The sequence below is a fragment of the Haemaphysalis longicornis genome, unplaced genomic scaffold, assembly GCF_048455015.1.
Source record: "Haemaphysalis longicornis isolate Haplotype H1 unplaced genomic scaffold, Haemaphysalis longicornis Haplotype H1 scaffold_2, whole genome shotgun sequence".
NCBI lineage: Eukaryota > Metazoa > Arthropoda > Arachnida > Ixodida > Ixodidae > Haemaphysalis > Haemaphysalis longicornis.
This window is the reverse complement of record NW_027526295.1, coordinates 247302674-247323378: the sequence shown is the minus strand read 5'-3', so window position 1 is coordinate 247323378 and position 20705 is coordinate 247302674. Positions and strand designations below refer to the sequence as shown.

Sequence of the window (20705 nt, the reverse complement as noted above, 5' to 3'; positions counted from 1 at the left end):
GCGTTGCGAAGCGGGCACGGAGAGACTGTAATTCCACTGCCTTGAAATTTGCGAACAGTGTCTCCGTAAGCAGCGTTTTCTCGGATGGTCATGCTACGGCTACACACTACGATGTAAATCGGTTTTGTGTGTGTGTGCTTACATAATTTAGCGGAGCACTCATACCTGAAAGCATGCCATTTCCGCTTTCCAGTATCTATTGATCCCTGCCCCGGACAAGCCAATGTGGCGGAGATTTCACGAACACTACGACAGAAGTACGACGGATAATCCAAAATTGTAGTCGGGACTCAGCACGCGACGAAAATTTAATGCTGGCTCGTCTCGACGTAAAGTAAGCGCTCGCGAAAATTCATCTGTTACATTTATCCTCCGCGATCAGCGCGGAGACAGGCTTGTAGAGTAATCCCCGCCCGCGACTAAAACTCTTCGAAACATCGTCATATGACACAGTGAGCCTGCAAAATCTAGCACAAACTGAAATCAGAGGGCCTTATCAGATAACACTCTTCCAACGACACCTTTTATCGCTTGTGAACTATCTACCCGGTATTCTTCAAAAAATGCGCCCTCCAAGTGATCAGCCTTTCGTTGAAGTCGAAAAACAAAAGAAAAGTGAACGCGCAGCTTGTGCGTATGATAATAGAACTACAAAATTTCTGTCGCATGAGACATTTCTGTTGTACCAGTTATTGTGCAACACCCTGTAGGCGCTACACAAACTTCTGTTGGCCCACAGACTGTCCTTCAGCCACTACATTCAGCATTCCGTAATTACCATTATTATCTACCATGCGACAGATCATTTTGTAGTCCCTGCAGATTTTTTATAGTGTGAAAGAGAATGTTAGATCCATTGCGAAAGTGTCACATGACAGACTGTTCAGTATTGCTACAAAATCTCTTGCTTACCCTGTCGGAAAACCCCGCGTTTTCCGGCATTAGGAGAGCGATGGAATAGCCCGGAAAGAACGGAATACACAGGAAAACGCCGCGCTGAACGACAGCAACGCAGGGAGGTTGCTGGAGAGCATCGAATAACATGGGGACATTGCCTTTGGGGACAGGGCTTCAGCCAATGCGAAGGGGATAGCACGAACGGGATAGTACGGGATGGTATGGTGCCGCTGCTTGGCTGGACACGGGAATTCCGCGCGCCGCGATCGACGCAGATGCTCCGAAACTTGGTGTTTGCGGCCCGTGCGGTGCCGCAAAATCCCACTTTTTTAGCGTGCGGTGCACGGAAACAATGCTGCGTGCGAGTGACGGTCATCTCGTTCAATTGCATTGCAAGCGCCTGTTGTAATGAACGTTTGCTGCATTGCGGCCATTAGCATTCCGGCCGTGTTGGAAAAAACCTTCGCTACAAATTTGCAATTAACAACACAACTTAGCACAAATCACACTAATGTTGGAGCATCTAAGCGTAGCCCCATAATAAAAAAAAAATGGATACATAGAGAACTTCGGAAATTCCTTGGGTTCTTTGAGTGAATTGCAATTGCATATATTGTACTGTGTAACAATGTTTGATAAAAGAATCAGGAAACAAGGGTAGCCGCTCGGCAAAACGGACGCATAAAAAACAAGCAAGATGTGCTTTTTGAAGACGTGGTGTAATAATTGCAGTGCACATTCTGACATGTATTTCTGGGTGTCTTTGAGAGCCCCATTGTTTCAATCTGCGTGCTGTTGTTTTATTTTTTTTGCGAGCAATTTTTTTATTTGAACGCGAAACATGTGTCCAATCAAGCCGAAATAGTTAAAATAAGATTTTAAAAACAGCGAACCAGTTGCCGCTACCTGTGTGAAAAAAAAAAAAAAAAAGAAACGGCGCCAGTGAACTCGCTGCATTACCGAGATGTGTTAAAAAAAATAAATGTAGAAAGAAAGAAAACGCGCGCCTTCCCTCTAGCCCGGCCCTTCGGAAGAAGTTCGGGGAAGCATCGTCACCACTGCAGGCATGTCGCGTCGCGGCAGAACTCGCGGCACGGGGAGACCACAATACGAAGAATCGAGAGGGGTCAGGAGGGGTCGTGAAACAACTTCTCGTGATCGGCCGGTTCCCTCCTTACCCTTCCTTCCTTTGTTCCCTCCTGCTTTTCGTCTCCCGGTCAAAATTTGCGGTGGCTGCGTTGCCCAGTGGCTCGTTCACATTTCACATCGGCGCTTTGCTCAGTTGAAGTTAGGCTTAACTTTTTTGTAAAAACGTGCATCTTATGTCTCCGCGGAGTGTCAGCAGCAACATTTGAAGCTTAGGAAGCTGTGGTAAAAGCAAGATCAGTGGTCCGGATTTCAAGCATCTCGATGTGAGGACTCCTCCAGCGACGACTAACCGGGGTGCTTGGGATAATTGGCACTTTAATGTGAGTGAATGCGACGAATCTCGCAGGCAGCGTGATTTGGAATACGTGCGATGTGCTTCGACAATCGACTGACCTTGCCACGATTCCTGCGTGACTTCGGCAGGTATCGTGCGTGCATACTCTTCAAGATAGTGCAGCACCACAGAGACGTGCGCTTTTCGCAACAGGATACCCTTCCACGCCTTGCTGTGCGAATGCAACGGAACGAGGTTCACAAAGGCAAGCATTCCAGCTAAAGATTGACTTTCCATTTTAATTTTCTCACGTTCTCTCACGTTTTGCAGTGTAAAAAAAAAATTTGTTCACTTGTGTTTTAATGGCCCTAACTAATATAAGGAACGAATTTTCGAACGGTTATTGTCGATGATCGTTTAATATTTTTTTTCTATAGAATAAATTTGCTTTTATGAACAGGTTGAGCGTCATTGACGGAACGCGATGATGGGACGCGATTTGGCCCTGCCAAATCAGCTGAAAAGTGCCCAAATGACTCTGGCTAAATTTTGTAGCGCTACTGAGGTTTCCCTGAAGGAATGACTTCTGTATTTCTTGTTAACAGCTACGCGGGTTTGCAATTACACGGCTATTAAAGAAAAAAGGCCGGGCGTGTTCCAGCGTTACGTTCCAGCGGCTGCTAGATCCACGAGTTGGCGCGTCCGGCGTGTACCAGCGTCCAGGTTCCCGTGAATTTGCAGCAGGAGCAGTTTCGCATGACGTGCGGATGAAAGCTGTTTTGTACTAAAAGAAATTATAGTTCTGACCGTTTCCAAGTCAGCACGATCATGGAGCATACAAATAACGCGCCATATTTTGTTTTTATATTTGGCAATGAAATAAAAATTATTTGTTTTTGTGTAACAGCAGCATAAGAGGGCAGTAAAAGCCTCTCCATGACAAAAAGTGAAGCCACAGTAGTGCCCAGGAACAGTGTTGTAAAAAGAGGAAAATAAAATGGATAAACACCGCAAACTGCTTTTTTTTCGGACTGTGATCAGGCATGTGCAGTCTGCGTAACATCAAACTTTTGTGTTGCATGCATGAATGTACCACTAGTTGCATTGCTTAAATGCCTTTTGGTACAGCTTTCTGAAATCAGTTATTCACTGAAAACAATTTCAAGCTTGTACCAGAAAGTCAAGAATGACCCCAAATGCTTATGTTTGTTGGTCATATTTTGATTGAAATTGTTATTGAAATTTTGAAATTGAAATTGAAATGAAATTTTATTAAAATCCTGCATACTTCATGTACCTAATAGAAAAAAAACATCACGGGAAGTAAATTTCTTATGCCAAACAAGTTGAAATTGGAGACATGACAGGATTTACTACGAAAACAGACATGACAGGATTTACTACAGACTGCAGAACAGGATTTACTACAGACTACAGGGCAGGATTTACTACATGCTACAGGACAGGATTTACGACAGACTACAGGACAGGATTAACTACAGACTACAGGACAGGATTTACTACAGAATACAGGACAGGATTTACTACAGACTACAGGACAGGATTTACTACAGACTACAGGACAGGATTTACTACAGACTACAGGATAGGGTTTACTACAGACTACAGGATGTCCCATTCCCTCACAGGATCATTCTGTCGTATTTTTCTGTTGTGTTTTTCGACTGGGTAAAACGTTTATTCCTTGATTTCGCTCTGCATTTGAACACAACAATAGTTAAGCGTCCCCCCTCCCCCCATTATGTGTTGCGAAATAGCAGTGCATTCCGCATGTAGTTAGCCTTAACTGCATTAAGTTCAGTTGAACGTGCTTAGCATTTCCGAAGCTAAAGTGGGTTTTTTTTCATTCCCGTAAGAGGTATTCCATATTTTCCGGACTTGAAGGCCATTTATTTTTCCGTGGTACTGACACAAAATTTTGAAGGCGAGATAAATAAACAATAACCAAACACGTCACGAGTTTGTGTTGGCCGCTTCCGCACTGCGGGCGTTTCCGCCGGCTCGCCGCTCCAATCGGAGGTCGGAGCTTCTGCTTTCGAACAACGAGCAACCCGATCCTTGGCGGCGGAGGCGCCGTGATTTCGTAAGCTCGTCGGGCAGCTGGCCGCGATCTAGGTTGGGTCTACAGCGATATTAGGGACTCTATTTTTATTGTTTTTATTGCACTGGACGCGAAAACGCGCCGGGAACACGAAAAGCGCACTCAGCGAGCCGCACGGTCGCTGCGCAGGCCGCGGCCACGGCCGCGAAGTGGCGCAGGCCGGCGCAGGTAGCTCGAGCAATAAATAGCTTGTTACCGCTGCACGAAATGGGACCCAAGTCCCAAATATGGCGGCAGATATGAGAAAGGAGTTAATCATGCGATGGCGGGTTGCATTAAAAGTCTCCAGAGCGGCAATCGAATGTCCGCCCCAGTGCTAAGCCGAACACACCTGTAGGCGGACCTGTAGGCAGACCGGCCGGCTGCTCCCAGCGCGCGTTTTCCCACCCGCTGCCTCGAGCGTCGCGCGTCGTTCTTTAGCCGCAGCAGCAATTTTCACTCGCAGCGCCTGCGTCACGTTCACGGTCGCTTTTTAATTAAGCGGCTCACGAGATTAGTACGTGGGGGCATTCGCAGAAACTTCCGGCGACGCGGCTTCGACTGTGCTACGGCAGCTCTGCTCTGTGATATCCGTCCGACGGTCACGTGGTCAGCTTTGTTTACACAAAATCTCGCATTTCGCGGCACCCGCTAAAACCCAAACTGCGAATGGCCGCATTGAAAACGCCTCTAATCGTGTGTAACTCGTCATTTCTAGCTCATTTGCGAGGCTCAGTGCTCAGAGCTCCTCGATAAGTAATCAAAATGCGTAGGCCTCCCTACAGTATTTTTGAGGTACTCTTATGAAGACTCAACAGTCTAATGCTACGCACCAAGCAGCGGGCCCCTACACGGGCATCGCACAGCAGGAAATTAGACGGCTGTCTCCTATTTCTTCCATTGTTGTTGACTTGTATGAGATGAATGTCTTTTCTGTGCGCAACGCATTAATTTTTCCGCAGCGTCTCAAACGCCTTATTGGGAGGTTTTGGGAGACTCACAAAGTTCGTGTGGATATATTCTTCATGCTGTAATGCATACAGTACCTTCTTCACACATTGGCCTTCGTTATGGCTGCGTGCAAGAAGGTGCATATCCGCAGCGTGCGTTGTTTATTCGGATGCAAATGCGATAAGGAGGTTTGTGGTAGCCCGGTATGCCCCCGCGAAACAGCGCGGACAACGTTGTCCACAGTACTCGAAGGCGGCTTTTGTGACTCCAATTTCTATCGTAACCATCGTTATCGTAACGAGCTGTATCTCAACCCGAACAGTTATGACATGATTACGGTGTTGAAGGCTCAATATACTCGCCAACGAACGCAAAAAATAGTATACGTGCGGGTTTTCAGTGTAACAAGAATCGAAACCAATGAGCATGTCCAAGCAGCTCTTTATTGTTTTCCCACCCCTTCAGGCGTAAAGAAAAGATCCTGGACTACTCGGGATGGCGTTCTATGAATTGAAGAATGATTACTCTTGCTCTCTCTTCCTGGACTGTGGAGCCCGCCCACTAAGCAGATCGATTTTACTTTGAAATAAAGTTCTCTGCTCCTCCCTCTCCGTCTCCTCTTGAGTGCAGTTTTACTATAACGCATATCTGCATATTGGGAAGATATGGCTTTGGGAAATGTACAGAAATATCCCTCCAGCTCTAAACAAATAGTGTTCCTAATTTTTTTTGTTGTTGTTGTTGTCGTACCTCGTTTTGCTCAATAAGCCCCCATACTGATTATAAATCTGGTATAAAACAAGCACAGCGCCTATACACACACTAGGTTACTTGGAACTCCATACATTTTTTTGCGCCCCACAGTGCATGTTGGCATACTCTCATGCCATGACAACGTAAAGTGATGTGATACAATACTTTCGAACGTTCGACAAGGTTGTAAAAACTGTTTTACCTTACATACGATAATTGGGAATCGTAATGCCTTCTGCCAAAACCGACAGCCCCTAACGCCTGGAGTTTGTTATGGTGTCGCATTTTCGCTGTTGCCAATATTAGACTCTGACTGTTCCCTTTGTTCGAAAGATTGCTGAATACAGAAGCTGGCGCCTAGCTCCGATTTTTCGCGCTCCGCACCAGACCGGCTTCGCAAGGAATGAGGCGACGCCGGCAATGTTGCTTCCGGAGCGGTACATATCAACAACTGTACTTTAAACCATGGTTTGAGTTAGTGTATGCGATTTTGAGTATTTTATTATGATAAAAAGTTGTGCGTACGCGAAATCTGGTTGCGGACAAGCATCAAAGGTCAAACGAGCGCAAACAGCCGGGAGAGCGAGCCCGATTGTAGCAGACGACAAATGCGAGAATCCCTAAACTGACGTCACGGAGGCGCGTTTCGCAGCGCCGCCCGTGGTCGCGCTCACCGCCAATAGCTGCTGCCGTCACCGACGCCCGTAAGAGAGGCAAGAAGACACAGAACCTGCTTCCCCCGATAGTTCTTGTTGGCGTTCGAGCAACCTACCAAGACGCAGCTGTTTTTTGAAGTGCCCTAAACGAACCGTTTGCTTACAGACATTACCATAACACGTTGTTGAGGGAGCGGAAAGACAAAAAGGAGCGAAAAAGAACCAAAACACTGCATAAGCCCCTATAGGCCGCGCAGCACTGCTCCCGTAGACGCTGCGGAGAAGTGGCGGCAGGCGGCGCAGCCATCGCGAAGACCGAGGCGTATAGCCGCGTTATACGCCTCGAGCCCTGCCTTTAGGGGCCAAGGCCCCTAAAAAGTAACTTTAGGGGCATCAGTAGGGGCGCCACTGAAATCCCCCTATTGGTCCGTTCCGAAAGTAGTCGCGGGAGGCTCCGGACTGCTCACCACTGTCGTCGCTGCTTCCGCGACACGCTCACGACTGGGATTTACCGGTTGTAAGCGTTCGAGATACATATTTATGTGGAGCAGTCACTCTGTTCGCAAATGGGGTGTATTTACAAGAGTGCAAACGTTTCTGACGCGATCTTAGTGCGGTACATTCGGTCCGAATAAGCGCCAGGCGTGTGTCCCAGACCGGCGCCGCGAAACCGGCATATGCGTGGAGCTGATTGTAATTCCACTCCCCTGAAATTTACTACTTGTATCACCGTAAGCAGTGTTCCTTCAGATGGTCATGCTACGGCTATACACTGTAAATTGGTTTTGTATGCTTGCATAACCTAGCGGAGTAAATTGGTTTTGTATGCTTGCATAACCTAGCGGAGCACTCATACCTGACCACGCCAAATACGTTTCATACCTGATATTGACCAGTACCCTGGACAAGCCAATGTGGCATAAATTTCACGCACATTCTACGAAATAAGTAGGATGGATAACGCAAAATTCTACACGGGAATCAGTACACGACAAAAAATTTAATCCCGGGTCGTCTTGTAGCGAGGTCACCGCTCGCAATCGATCATCTGGAACATTTATCTTCCGCGAGCAGCGTGGAGACAAGGTTGTAGTAATCCACGTCCGCGATTAAACGCTTCTTCGAAACATCGTCATATGACACACGGAGTCTGCAGAATCTAGCACAAACTGAAATCAGAGGACTTTACCAGACACCACACTCTTCCAACGACACCGTTTATCGTTGGTGACCTTACTTACTGTATACCGTAAAATCCCGAGAGACGCCCCACCCCCGAAAGATAACCCACCCCTGTTTTTGGCACAATTTTCCATTTTTTTCAAAAACACCGAAAGATAACCCACCCCTGACAATAGCATCATCCCAGCCGGGGATGACGCCCGGGGAAACGAGGTTAGCTAGCGTGGGTAGGGTGAGAACAGGTCACAGGAACCTGAAAAGGTGCGGTATATCCACAGCCCTCGATGAATCAGAAGACTCAGATCTTCATGAGCGGATCGTTTCGGCGATCCCTCCTTCTGCTGCCTGCCAACCGCGTCGAACTCCGTGCGTGAGGAGGTGGTCGACTTTTTGTTTGACAGTGAGAGCGACTGTTCGTTCGACGGTTTTGAAGACGAATGAATACAGTGCTAATATGCGTGTTCGTTCTTTGGCGCTCGATACATTTCTCAACTTTTTTTACTGCACACCGAAAGTTAGCCCACGTCATATTTTCACTCGATTTGCTCTCGATCTTAGGAGGGCTATCTCTCGGGATTTTACGGTACTTTTAAAAATGCGTCCGCGGAGTGATCAGCTGTTCGTTGAAGCCGAAAAACAAAAGGAAAGTGAACGCGCAGCTTGTGTGTGTGGTTACTAATTCCTTTATTTCGCTCCGCATTTGTAAACAACGATAGATAAGCGTCCCCCTCCCCCCTATGTCTTGCGAAATATCAGTGCATATCGCATCTAGTTGGTCTGGTGAGCACTACCTTGCTCAAGTTTCGACAAACGATTTCCGAAGCCGCAACGCGTTTTTTCATGCCCGTACGGGTTGTTCTGTCGCGTCCGGACTTAGTGGCAAACCATTCATTTTTTCTTGGTTTCATTAACTTTCCTTGGTCTAGCGGGCACCTATTTAACGAACCAGAGCCTTGGAATATATTTAACATTTGTGGCTTATATTCCCATAAGAGGCCCAAGTTATTGTCAGATATTGGGTAATCACACCCCCAAAACATATTTTTCTACGACGTATATATTCGAAACACAGCCGCATTCGTTGTCCGCGCTGCAGAGCGAAACCTATTCGGAGGCGGCGGTGGTGATATGCTGCTGCGGTCGCCGACGAAAAAAGTTGGCGAGGCTCTGCCTTCGAAAAACATTACTCTTCGAAAAGCAGTTACTCTGTTCGCAAGTGCGGTGTATTTACGAGGGTGTGAACGTTAGTGTGGCACATTCGGTCAGTATGAGCGCCATGTGCGTGACGGAGACCAGTGTCGCGAAACTGGCATGTGCATTGTGCATTGAGCTGATTGTAATTCCACGGCCCTGATATTTACTAACAGTGTTTGCGTAAACAGCGTTTCTTAAGATGACCATGCTACAACTATACACTATGATATAAATCAGTTTTATGCGTTTACGTCAATCTATAGCGGAGCCCTCATATCTCACAGCACGCCACTTACGCTTGCCAGTGCCATACCTCGGATATTGATCACCAACCTGGGCAAGCCAATGTGGCACACATTTCACAAACATTCTACGAAAGAAGCACGGTGTATAATACAAAATTTTATCTGGAGATCTGCGCACGACCGGGAATTTAATGCTGGGTCGTCTTGTCATTCCTCGTATGCTATATACCCTCGGCGAGCATCCTATATATCGTCCGCGACAAAACACTTCTTGGAGACATCACCATATGATACATGGAGTCTGCAGAAGCAAGCACAAACTAAAATCAGATGGCCCTATCAGATACCACACTCTTAAAAGGACACCTTTTATCGGTCATGAATGTGTACTTCAAAAAATGCGTCCGAGTGGTCAGCTGCTCGTTGAAGTCGAAAAACACAAGGAAAGTGAACGTGCAGCTTGTGTGTGTGTGCGTGTGATTACTAAAACGCTCATTCCTTGTTACCGTCCCGCATTCGGACCCAACGAAAGTGAAGCTCCCCCCACCCCCTTTCTTTCACATTAAAAGTCGGCCATACACATAGATATACTAATACCTAGTCGACGATATACTACACACTAATACTCTTGCTTGACATGATGTAAAAACAGAGCGGTAGGACGAAATACACGAGGAAAGAAACCAGACAGGACGAGCGCTGGCTACGCCACTCTTCTGAGAACATCCTGCAGTAGCGCCTGGAACGTGTATTTCGCCCTACCGCGCTATTTTTACATATGTCGACGTACCACCTCGCCCAACTTTCCATCCTGCTACTCTTGTTTGTTTCAAATCGCTAAATCTCATAATTTCGAAACGAACCAATCTCGCGTGCTTTTTTCGCTCTCTACTCAGTGGAGATACGTAATATTTGATTTCACATTGGATAGCAAACAAAATACATGTCTAGATGACAAAACTAGCCGTAGTAACTTACTCAGCTCCATTCCAGACCAAAGCAAAAAACGCAACGAAAATGGAAAAACTTTCAAATTGCACGCAATAACGTCGTAACATGGGCAGGCATGGCGTAACTACGGAAACTACAGACGTAGTACGTTAACCACTATGTTAACCACGTATGTTAACTTAACGTTAGCATCGCTAAGTAATGGTTCCTTGAGGCGGCTTAGGTCGACGGACACCAGTCGCACTAGCAACACCGTGACTTCATCTAGAAATCGCCGGAAAGGGGCTGGGGCGTCCTTACTGCGGAAAGTTTTAACTCGCCTTTCGCTGTTTGATTCAAGTCGGCCACCGTTTGCGGTGCTCAGAGTGCCAGAGCACGGACGATGAGTGTTCACACGGACAAGCGCTACTTCCAACCGATATTTATTTTGGAAAAATACACATTTAAGTATTGACACATACGCCGATCCGCGCGAAGGCTGGAAAACGGCAGGCACTGAACATAACGAAAACAAACAAACAAAAACACTCCATGCATTCGGAAATGAGCAGTAGCACGTACCCTGCGAAACTAAAGAAACTACCCCTAAATTTGGCGCAGGAGGAAATGTAAAACGGACACGGAAAGGGACTTGAAACCCGGTTGGCTCGTGTGCCGGGCAAGACCAAATCCAGTCGGGTTTCTTTCTCCTCGGGACATGACCCCCAGTACAATCCCGTTAAACGCAGGAAAGCCACAGCAGCCGTCCAACACCGCCGCCTATGTGGACGCTGTGGGCTACGCAACTAAGTCCGCCATGGCCCTGGCAGTAATGACCCAAAAGCCATGCCCCCTACTACAGTGAAGTCAGCATGGAAGCAGCTCGCCTATACTCTCTACGATAATTAAATTACCAGTGACTCGAAGACGGCCACAGGAAAGTTAGGGTTGGGTCGCATGTCCCCGCAAGCTCACCGAATCCTCGCAGCCTACTTCGGCTCTCAACACCAGGAAACGAACAAACAGGCCCGAAGCTTCCCCATCCCGGATCGCCGCGGTGAAGCTGAGATCCTGTTCAATACAGAAGGCAGTGACCGGCTGTTGACACTACGGATAAAACGACTCAGAAACTGAACTGCCACAGACACCCCTAACTCACGGCCATTTGTACGGCCAAATACTTTCCCCAAAACCGTAACCGAGATGTGTCTCCGACTGCCACGCATAGAATGGGCATGCCCGGGAAAGTCCCTCGTGCCCCAGTGACCAGCCGTTAGGACACAAGAGCGCTGTTAGGACTGTTTGCCCAGCTCTGGGGGCGCAGGATCTCCTAGCCGCCATCTCGACTGGGATAGACTGGCTCCCCCCGTTCTAGGCACAATAAAATTCCTCCTGCACCACCACCACCTTCCTTTAGTCCAAACACCTCATTCTCCTGCCCTGACCCAAGATTTCCTTGGCCAATCCTCAAGAACGGCTATGCGCCATTTTTGTGCGGGCCACAGTCTCCCTTGCCTTGAGCGCGGCTGCCAAGTGTATCCCGGCAGCGGCACGGTCATCGCGGTGGCGACGAAGACAAGGAAGGAAGCGGGTGCCCGGCGCAACAGGGGCACACCGGCACCATGGCGTTCCGGATGCCCCCGGCCTTCGCGGAGAGCGTCCTCGATGATGACGACGAATCGGAGCCGCCGCCGCCGAAGGCCCCCACGACGGCCGGCTTGGAAGGCAGGGTCGTGTGCGTAGTGGTGGTGGTCACCATCGTCGTCTCCCTCATTGTCTCCCTCACAGTGGGCCTCGTACTAAACGCCGTCGTCGGCGGAGGCAGCGGCTCGAACAACACCAGCACCGAGGCCGCCCAGGTACGACCCCGCCCCCGCCGCCGTGGCCCCAGTGGGCGGCCAGCACAAGCGCGCTTTTAGAGCTAAGCTTTCTACCTCTACCGGCCGACGCTTCTTTCGTGGTGTGCAGGACAAAGCATAGATGGGACAAAGGACTCCCAGCGCGGCTGGGGAGGCGGACGGAGCTTTTCTCTCACGCAGCACAGTGTAGATGGCGCGGCGATAGGGCGCTATTACTCCGCGTTCCCCGTGCTCACCTCGGCGGGCGCGTCGGCGGGACCCTTCCGTCGGCTTTGTCGTGTGCTTTAGCGACGGTGTTGGGTCTGTTTTGGCGCAGCTTCGTGTCCATTTCGCGCTTCCTTCGCACGGCTTCATTACCTTTTTCGACAGCACCTCCAGGGTAACCCGCACCCGACGGAATGAAGTGGTCGTACGGCAAACATACGTTGAAGATTGGTTTGCAGGGCGGAAAAACAAAATGTACAGGCCACTTAGGCGCTTACCACATGGGGCGATTTTTCCAGCGACGCAAAGAGCGACGCGACTAGGATCCGCAGTCGCTGATCCCAAGTCGCCCGCCGAGGCAACCACACGACTAGGGTGTTCTAGCTAGGAATAGGTTTATAGCTAAAAATTCAGTTTCCGGTTCATTTCTAGCTGGATTGACATTTACTTCCAACTAGCATTTGTCAGGCCAGCTAGAAGAAAAAAAAAACTCGCAAGTTGTAAATACTCGTCTCTAGCTAGGCTAAGAATTTTTCTAGTTAGAAGCTGTCGAATAATCTAGTCAGAAATGAAGCCGGCAATTATGATTTCTTGCTAGACATGCTCTTTTCATTTTCAAGGGGAACGCGAAACAGCGCTTTCTATTGTGCCACCCCGCTGAGCGAAACGTTCTTGGCTCTTCAACCCCGTATATCCTTGAACCACGTAAACAGGGCTTCCTCCAGCTTCACGTGCAGGATATACGCCTCCTTGAGGTTATTTTTCTTCGAAGCAATTACAGAAGAAGTGGCATGGATGATGGCGTCATTTCCCTAAAAGATTGTGGAAAGGGTGCTGGCCAGGACGCCGTGCACTACGGGATTGTTGAGTAATTTATCACTTAAAGTTCCGAGTAAACAAAACTATATGTCTCGTTTTTTTTTTCTGACGTGGCGCAATAATTTTCGTGGGGTTCTGTCAAAACACATTCAAAATTTCTCATTATTAGATCTGTCTGTAGCTCGAAATACTTTGTCAAATCGGGAGTGGCGGGGAATCTATTTCGTTAGTTCGAGTTCATAGAAGCATTGAACCGTACAAGCACCTGCGGGGGAATTAGAATTTGCTGTTAGATCGGGTTTCGTTAGACCGATTTTTTTCGTATAGTAGCACCGCTTATTGCGTGCTACACACGTTTAATTTTATTTGCATTTTGATTATAGAACGAATGAGAGCAAAGGCAAAAAACAGGCTTGCGTATAACGTCAAAGAAGCAGCAGAACTGAACTGCATTCTGCTTCACGCAATAAAGTTTACTCGCCCAGGAACATGTTGCAGCTGTTTGTTTGGTTTTCGAACTACATTGAGAATGAAATGACTCCAGGACGTTGCATTTCAACGTATGCGATAATTTCATGTTGATTTGGCAGGTGTAAACGAATTCAGTCATCTGCTTTCGTACGTAACTACGCCCACCACCAACAGCAACAACAACAAAAAAAAGTGGCAAGAATAAACATGCCGCGTGATTCTAGAAGATAGTATAACGCTCACCTCGCTGAAAAAAAAATATTTTCACATAAACCCCACAAAAAGCACTGTACCATAGATAAGCTCCCGCTCAGCGGCTTCAATGTGGCATTTCTCAAACGCCTACTTGCTTTCTGGCAGCGTAAAACTCGGCTGTGTTTAGCCGTGTCGCAAACCCCATGTTAGCAGTAGCGTAACAATAGCTTTGCCTTGTCTAAAGAAGTGTGGTATCAGCTAAAATTTCTAGAGCTCAGTAACGCGTCCCCGCCGGGTCGTGGCAGAGACGCGTAGCACGGAGAATGGGGGAACGGCGGCGCGAGCTGACGTCGCCCCTAGAGTTCCTGTATATAGCTCCCGCAGGGAGCTAAGAGTTGCGCGACCGACCGCCATCTTTGTTATCCGGATTGCTGCGGGAAAGCCGCCGTCGCGGGTGAAGGAGCCTCGCCGCCACGCTTCCGACGGCGGCCGACGCGCGGTGGGGGCGCTTCGGTCGGCGGCGCCTCACGCTTCTGCTGCTGCTGTTCCTGGGCGGGGCGTGGTGCCGCCCGCGTCGGCGGCTGCGGCGCAGCCGTAGTGAGGGCTTCTCTGCGCGGCATGGATAACCGGAGTGTCGCAATCACGGCGGCGCGTGGAAAAGGGTCGCGCAACTCTTAGCTCCCTTCGGGAGCTATATACAGGAACTCTAGTCGCCCCTGACGACAGCGCCGCCGCGCGGCATTCACGCAAACGGGGCCCAGCTTTTCCTCGCCGGTCATCACACCTTCCCATTCTAGCCACCCTAACATGACAGCGACGGCTCGAGCGCCGTCGCTGTCATGTTAGGGCAACTGAGGACGGCGATTTCAATGTTGCCGCTATGTGTTAATTTATGGCGTTTTATATCGTTGTGTACTTATTTGCGGCAAAGCAACTGCAGCGTTTGTGACAACGGCGCAGCGCAAAGATCACTCCCGACACTTTGCATGTCATGATGTGTAGCGTAATGGGATTGACATCGGCTTTGTAACGCGAGGGTTCCAGGTTTGATCCCGACCAGGGGAAGCAGAGTTCTTCACGAAGCCTCTGTGTGGGAGCGTGATGCCGTGCTCTGTTTGGGTGCGCGACGCCGTACAAGCTACGACAAGCCGGGCCCCTAAAGTGCTGCGCACCTAAAAAGCCTTGGCTAAACGTTGCCAGCGAGACTTTCAACAATGGGGTACCCAGCCTGCAGGAAGGGATCGCCGGCAACTTGGGGCAGCACTCGAGGAACTTCCACCGAGTTCTTCGTGCAACCTGAACCAGTCAGCAACAGGGGTCACTAAAACAGAGATGCACTGAAAGAACAACAAGGATCCGACCCAAGGTGCGAGGAGGAGGATCTGCTTGAGGAGCACAGCACCCACGGAGCAAGAATAAGACAGGAGGGGAACTAAGCTTCCTAGAGCGGCCAGATAATGTCACAACCACTCGTCATAGAACGTTAAGCTGGTGGCATCTGCCGCAGGTGAAGAAACTGCCCGGCTGCCGCAATCGGCATTTCACTGCGCACCCACGGGATGAATTGCGGACGCATTTTGTCTATCAGGTGCCGCTACAGGTGCCGCTATGCTTTCCTTCGCCGTCGTAGCTACGAAGCTTTGCGTTCTGCCTTGCTTTTCAATGCGACATTATTTGGTCGCTCACCCGCGCTTGCTGCAATGGGCCGTTTCGCCTCCAATACATTCTTGCTCCGTGACAGGACCCTCGAAAATCACACAGACTGCATATAAAGAAACTGAAGAGGTTCGACCGCTTGACTGGTCTCATCACCGTGGAGGATGCCAGTCCCATCACCGCGGAGTACAGCGCCTTTGGGATTGTTTTATGCTGTGGGGAAACATTACAAAAGTATTTTAGAACAGGCTACTGTAGCATGCTTGATAAATTCGCAAATTTCGGTTTTTTATTGGAAATTATTAAATATATTCGCTTTTATTCGCGACCATTTGAACAACGTACATAATTCGCTTCAGGAGTGAAAATCACTTTGCTCACCCCTACAGAGATAATGTTACAGACGTAAGTGTGCCTGACAATCCTCTGCGGATACTGGTGTGAGAAATTCTCATGGCTGAGGCGCAGCCGGCAATTCAATCTGTACTTGCAGCAAGTGGCGTGTCGTGCAGGGAGAGGAAAAAAATTGGCTACAATCTACGCTGTGAAGGTGGTTGGAAAGCAAAGCTGTGAACGACCCCACAATAATTCCACATGCGATGTCACTCGAATTCACACACGCGGCTCTACAAAGAGTGAAACCAGAGATTCTGCCAGCCGTTACCTGGGATTCGCGGGGGCGCCGTCCCGAACGCAGCAGCATCGGCCACAGCCGGGCTCGAGCGGCGGGCGCCGCCGCTGTAGCCCAGCCGTCAGTCGACAAGATGAAAACGGAGAGGAGCGTGTTTCGAAGGGTGAGACAGAGGAATCTAGCCATCCTGATGTGCTAGCCCGGGGCTACACCACCACCACAAGCGCAGACACCGAAACAATCCGGCATGTGAGCTTAGCGATTAGTTTCGTAAGTTTGAGAATTGCGAGAAAGCCGATGGAACTTTTGTGGTTGTTATTTATCAGAACCAGTTGCTCCATTCATCTTTTGTAGTACCTTTTAGAACACAACCGAATTGGTATTCAGCAATTAAGAAAACGCAGTCCCATTCGTAACAAGCAGTGCGCAAAAGGTGGCATCTCTCTAGCAGCCAGATGTTTGTAAGTGGCCTCTACATTTTGTTTTTCCGCACTGCAAACCAATCTTCAACGTATGTTTGCCGTACGACCACTTCATTCCGACGGGTGCGGGTTACCCTGGAGGTGCTGTCGAAAAAGGTAATGAAGCCGTGTGAAGGAAGCGCGAAATGGACACGAAGCTGCGCCAAAACAGACCCAACACCGTCGCTAAAGCACACGACAAAGCCGACGGAAGGGTCCCGCCGACGCGCCTGCCGAGGCGAGCACGGGGAACGCTGAGTAATAGCGCCCTATCGCCGCGCCATCTACACTGTGCTCCATGAGAGAAAAGCTCCGTCAGCCTCCCCAGCCGCGTTGGGAGTTTCTTGTCCCGCACGCCACGAAAGAACCGTTGGCTGGTAGAGGTAGAAAGCTCTGCTTTAAAAACGCTTCCCATGGCTGGGATCAAATCTGGGTCTCTCACGTTATGAAGCCAGCGTCTATGTGATTGCTCCGTTTTGACATGGTCAAAGCGAACGCCAAGCAGCAGGTACCGATTCACGCCATACACCCCAAACCCAAGCGGTAAGCCTACAGAGTGCACACCCGAGAGTTGGTGTGGGTATTCTAGTGAAGTGGGGCACACCTCCAGAGTGTAGCACACACTCGGAGTGTGGGATTGCCAACCAAAGAATCCATAACGAGAAAGCATCGCGTTCAACCATCGTCGTCGTTAGAAGGAGGGGTGCAAGATTTTTGTTGCGTTTATTTTTCATCAATCGCCTTTTCAGCAGTGTAGGAAGTGAACACCTACATCCGGGTTGTCTGCTGGCTCAGAGCTCTGTCACACATCGAGTTTGCAGTTGACCCACCCACCCACTAAAGGCTGCACTTAGATGTGAGCTGCCCTGGCACTTGTGCCTCTTCATGAGAAGAAGATACTTCTCTTTCAGGGCTATCACAGCTGGATGCAATTTAGCTTTAAGGAAAATAATTACACTGAGTTGACTAGCTTGCAGGATCTCAGGAAGAACCCCCTCCCCCCAGGTTACGGAACGAAATGTTTTTTGTTGCAGTTAAACATTTTACTCCAGTTTTTGCTTTGCTCCAAAATTAAAAGTTGCATTCTAATTCAGCTCTGGAACAAAACAATAACGGTTCGTAACGGTTCATAATGGTTTTTGCTGGTGCAAAATATTGAGATTGATGAAAATATGTTAATAACCATCAAAAACTGAAATAATGTTAAAACATTGTGATGCTTATTAATTTTTTACAAATATTTCTGTTAATTACCTCAGCTGCTCACAAAAAAAAAAAAAAAGAGAGGACACCTAAGATATACTGCTTGATGGTGTGGCTGCAATCGACGCTCCACGTTTACACCCTGGTCCCCAGAAACTACACGCTTGAAGCAAACCTGCCATCCACGTTTGATTGAGACACTGTCGTAAATGAAAAATAATCAAGTGCCATTTGTTTTGGGTCACCCCATTGGGGTGAAGTAATTCTTAGGTGCGAACACTCCGGACCTGCAACCAGCGTGCTGCTTGTGTGTGCTCGATTCTTCAGTATGCTGCCTTGGTCTTGGACCACAAAATTGATAACTCATGAATTTGAGGCAATTCAAGATTCAACTGTGGGCTTTTGTTACCAACTCCTATAGTTGTGGTATTATCATTGCATGTTTAAAAGGCTGTCTCTTGGGACACTCTCTAAACATTTTCTCTGCATTCTCCAAACGTACTGCATGAGATGTGGTAACAATGGATATTATCAGTACCTTGTGCCCCCCCCCCCCCCCTTCCCCCCATGTATACATCCAGATGAAGGGATAACAGCAATGAAATTGGCAAACATTCACGGCGTACATCCGCACTCCAAGCATTTTTTTCTAAAAAGGCAGGGATGCCCTGCCCAACACTGTTCTTTCTGCCCCTTGCTGCATGTGTTTCAGAATACAGTAAAAGCTCGTTAATTCAAACACAGTTAATTCGAACTGATGCCCTGGTCCCGGCACAGCCCTGTACATTTAAATGGTGGAAAACACGATAATTTGAACACATCGCTATCTAGGGCGGTTAATTCGAACTAGGATCCACTGGTTCCCGTGACTATTCGCAGAATAAGTCGGCCCAGAGTGATTACAATGTGTTGCAAATCCAAACCAAACCAAATTTACTAGAGATGCAAAACAACGAAATCAAACAACAGCAGCGTAGCGCACGCGCTACACTGCTGCCACAGCCTATTTCGCTTCCGCAGCGAGTGCCCTTCCCTATTCAAGCTCCATGAACATTATTTACAAAATCAGCTGCCACAAACACCTAGTAGCGCCTAATGCGCGATAATGAGTCCAGAGGTGGCTTTTTTTCCATTCATTCTAGCGCCCACCCGCTAATTCGAACTCCACTTAAATTGAACACTTTTATGGTCCCCTTCGAGTTGGAATTAATGAGTTTTTCCTGAATTCATGTTCATTCATGTATCACACCCCCAACAACAATGCCGCAGGGCGAATTTAGGTATGTTAATTAGTAAATAAATAACTAAATAAATAAATAAGGCCGCAACGTCTGCATCGGAGCCAGCTGCGCTCGGATGCGGATGGAGACAGCATGGAAGCAGGCAGCAAGCCTGCCAAAGGAAAGCGGGCCCCAGTGATCCGAGGGGTGATTGCTTGCCAGCAAACTGGCGGAAATCTCCCACTTTGCTGCTTGGACGTAGAAATGAATCCTGAAATTCTTTAACTTACCACTCAAACCGAGAGTTACAAAAATATATATATATATATTTTTTTTTCATTTTTCGGTTTCGGTTATTGTGCCGTGCATGTTTGTGTGTGTCTCTTTCGTAAGTGTTTTCTAAATGTTTTGTTTTTCGATTCCGGTTCTCGATCCGTTCCGACACCCTGACCCTGACGTTTCGTTGTTCATAGTTTTGAATGCACATTTGCATGTGTCTGTTTCTTTCATAAATATTTTTTCTATTACCTAAATTATGTTTAGTTCCTACTTATATATATTACTAGGCAAAGTTTGCCATTGTATTTCTACCTTTTGCTTGTACTCTTTTTTGCATTATGTTTGCTTGTGTTTTTTTGTGTGTAGTCTGTGCTTAAATCATGTGTTCCGTACATGATTATGGGAGTGCTATTATGCTTATGCGTCAATACAAGGCTCTTGCAATCCCATCCTGTTACAGCTTCACTGGCCAACAGTGTGTGCAAATAAGAAAAATACTAGAACAATACACAGGAGAGACAGCATTACTTCAACCTCAGCCCCCCCCCCCCCCCTATACAATGCCCACGTGGGCACTTCAGATATGACAAAATTCGTTGAATAAACAAATCACAAAAGCCGAGTATGCCCAGCATGCTTTAAACAAGTACTCAAAAAAAGTCTCCTAAACCTCCCTCAACATAAATTCTAACTCTGATGTGAAGAGTGCCACTGATGATGCATCACTTATACGGCAAAAGCTCGTGTCTTCGAACCGCAAGGGAAAGCCGGATATCTAAAATCTAAGGATGAAAGTTCAAACTAGCGAAACAGAATGATAACAACAGAACACTGCAGGGCATGTCAGGAATTTGATGCATGAATATCTGATGCATGAATGCAGTCTATCTTCTCTGACAAGTGAATCTAGCCGAAGAGTCCCTCAGGTTCGAACCGGGTCAGGTTTCTACTAAACTGACCATGACTTCTGAGCGGAGGGCTGCGCTGCTGCTCCATTCTCGTCCTCACCGTCAATGGCAGCGACAAGTTCTGCAATTCTGAGCTGAGGAACGATGTCTTCATATCTCACACATCACTGCCACGCATCACTGCACTTGCACGCAAATCGACATCATCCGAAAAGAACACGACCTCCAAAACATACACCATAGGGGGCTTTAGGTCGGTGCCATCCGACTTAGCCTTCGGTCTCCACTCTTCTCTCCCTTTGAAGGCGATGCAGCCTTGTGTGTAGGCAGCAGGCGCATTTTTCCGGCCATGTAGCAGGCGCCAAACCATTAAGCGGTTGTGCTTAGTGTGAGTTATCTGTGATGGAACCTACTTGCGTTTGAATTAATGGGCTTTTAAGTTCAGAGCACTTTCGGGGCCAGGCTTA

At 48.2% G+C, this 20705-nt stretch overlaps 2 protein-coding genes across 4 annotated transcripts in view; one reads left to right on the top strand and one right to left on the bottom strand.

Moving 5' to 3' along the window:
* Positions 1-20705, bottom strand: part of Ssp3 (SCAPER domain-containing protein short spindle 3) — a 186089-nt gene that overhangs the window by 90613 nt on the left and 74771 nt on the right. The window lies entirely within an intron of this gene.
* LOC144170330 (uncharacterized) overlaps positions 1-20705 on the top strand; it is a 46997-nt gene that overhangs the window by 10170 nt on the left and 16122 nt on the right. The window contains exon 1 of one of the 3 annotated variants that reach the window (XM_077700068.1): positions 11817-12191. The exons of the other annotated variants lie outside the window; for them this stretch is intronic. Coding sequence (XP_077556194.1) covers positions 11955-12191 — 237 coding nt within the window. The 5' untranslated portion in view covers positions 11817-11954. Of the gene's footprint in view, positions 1-11816; positions 12192-20705 lie in introns of those variants that run through there. 3 annotated transcript variants of the gene reach the window in all.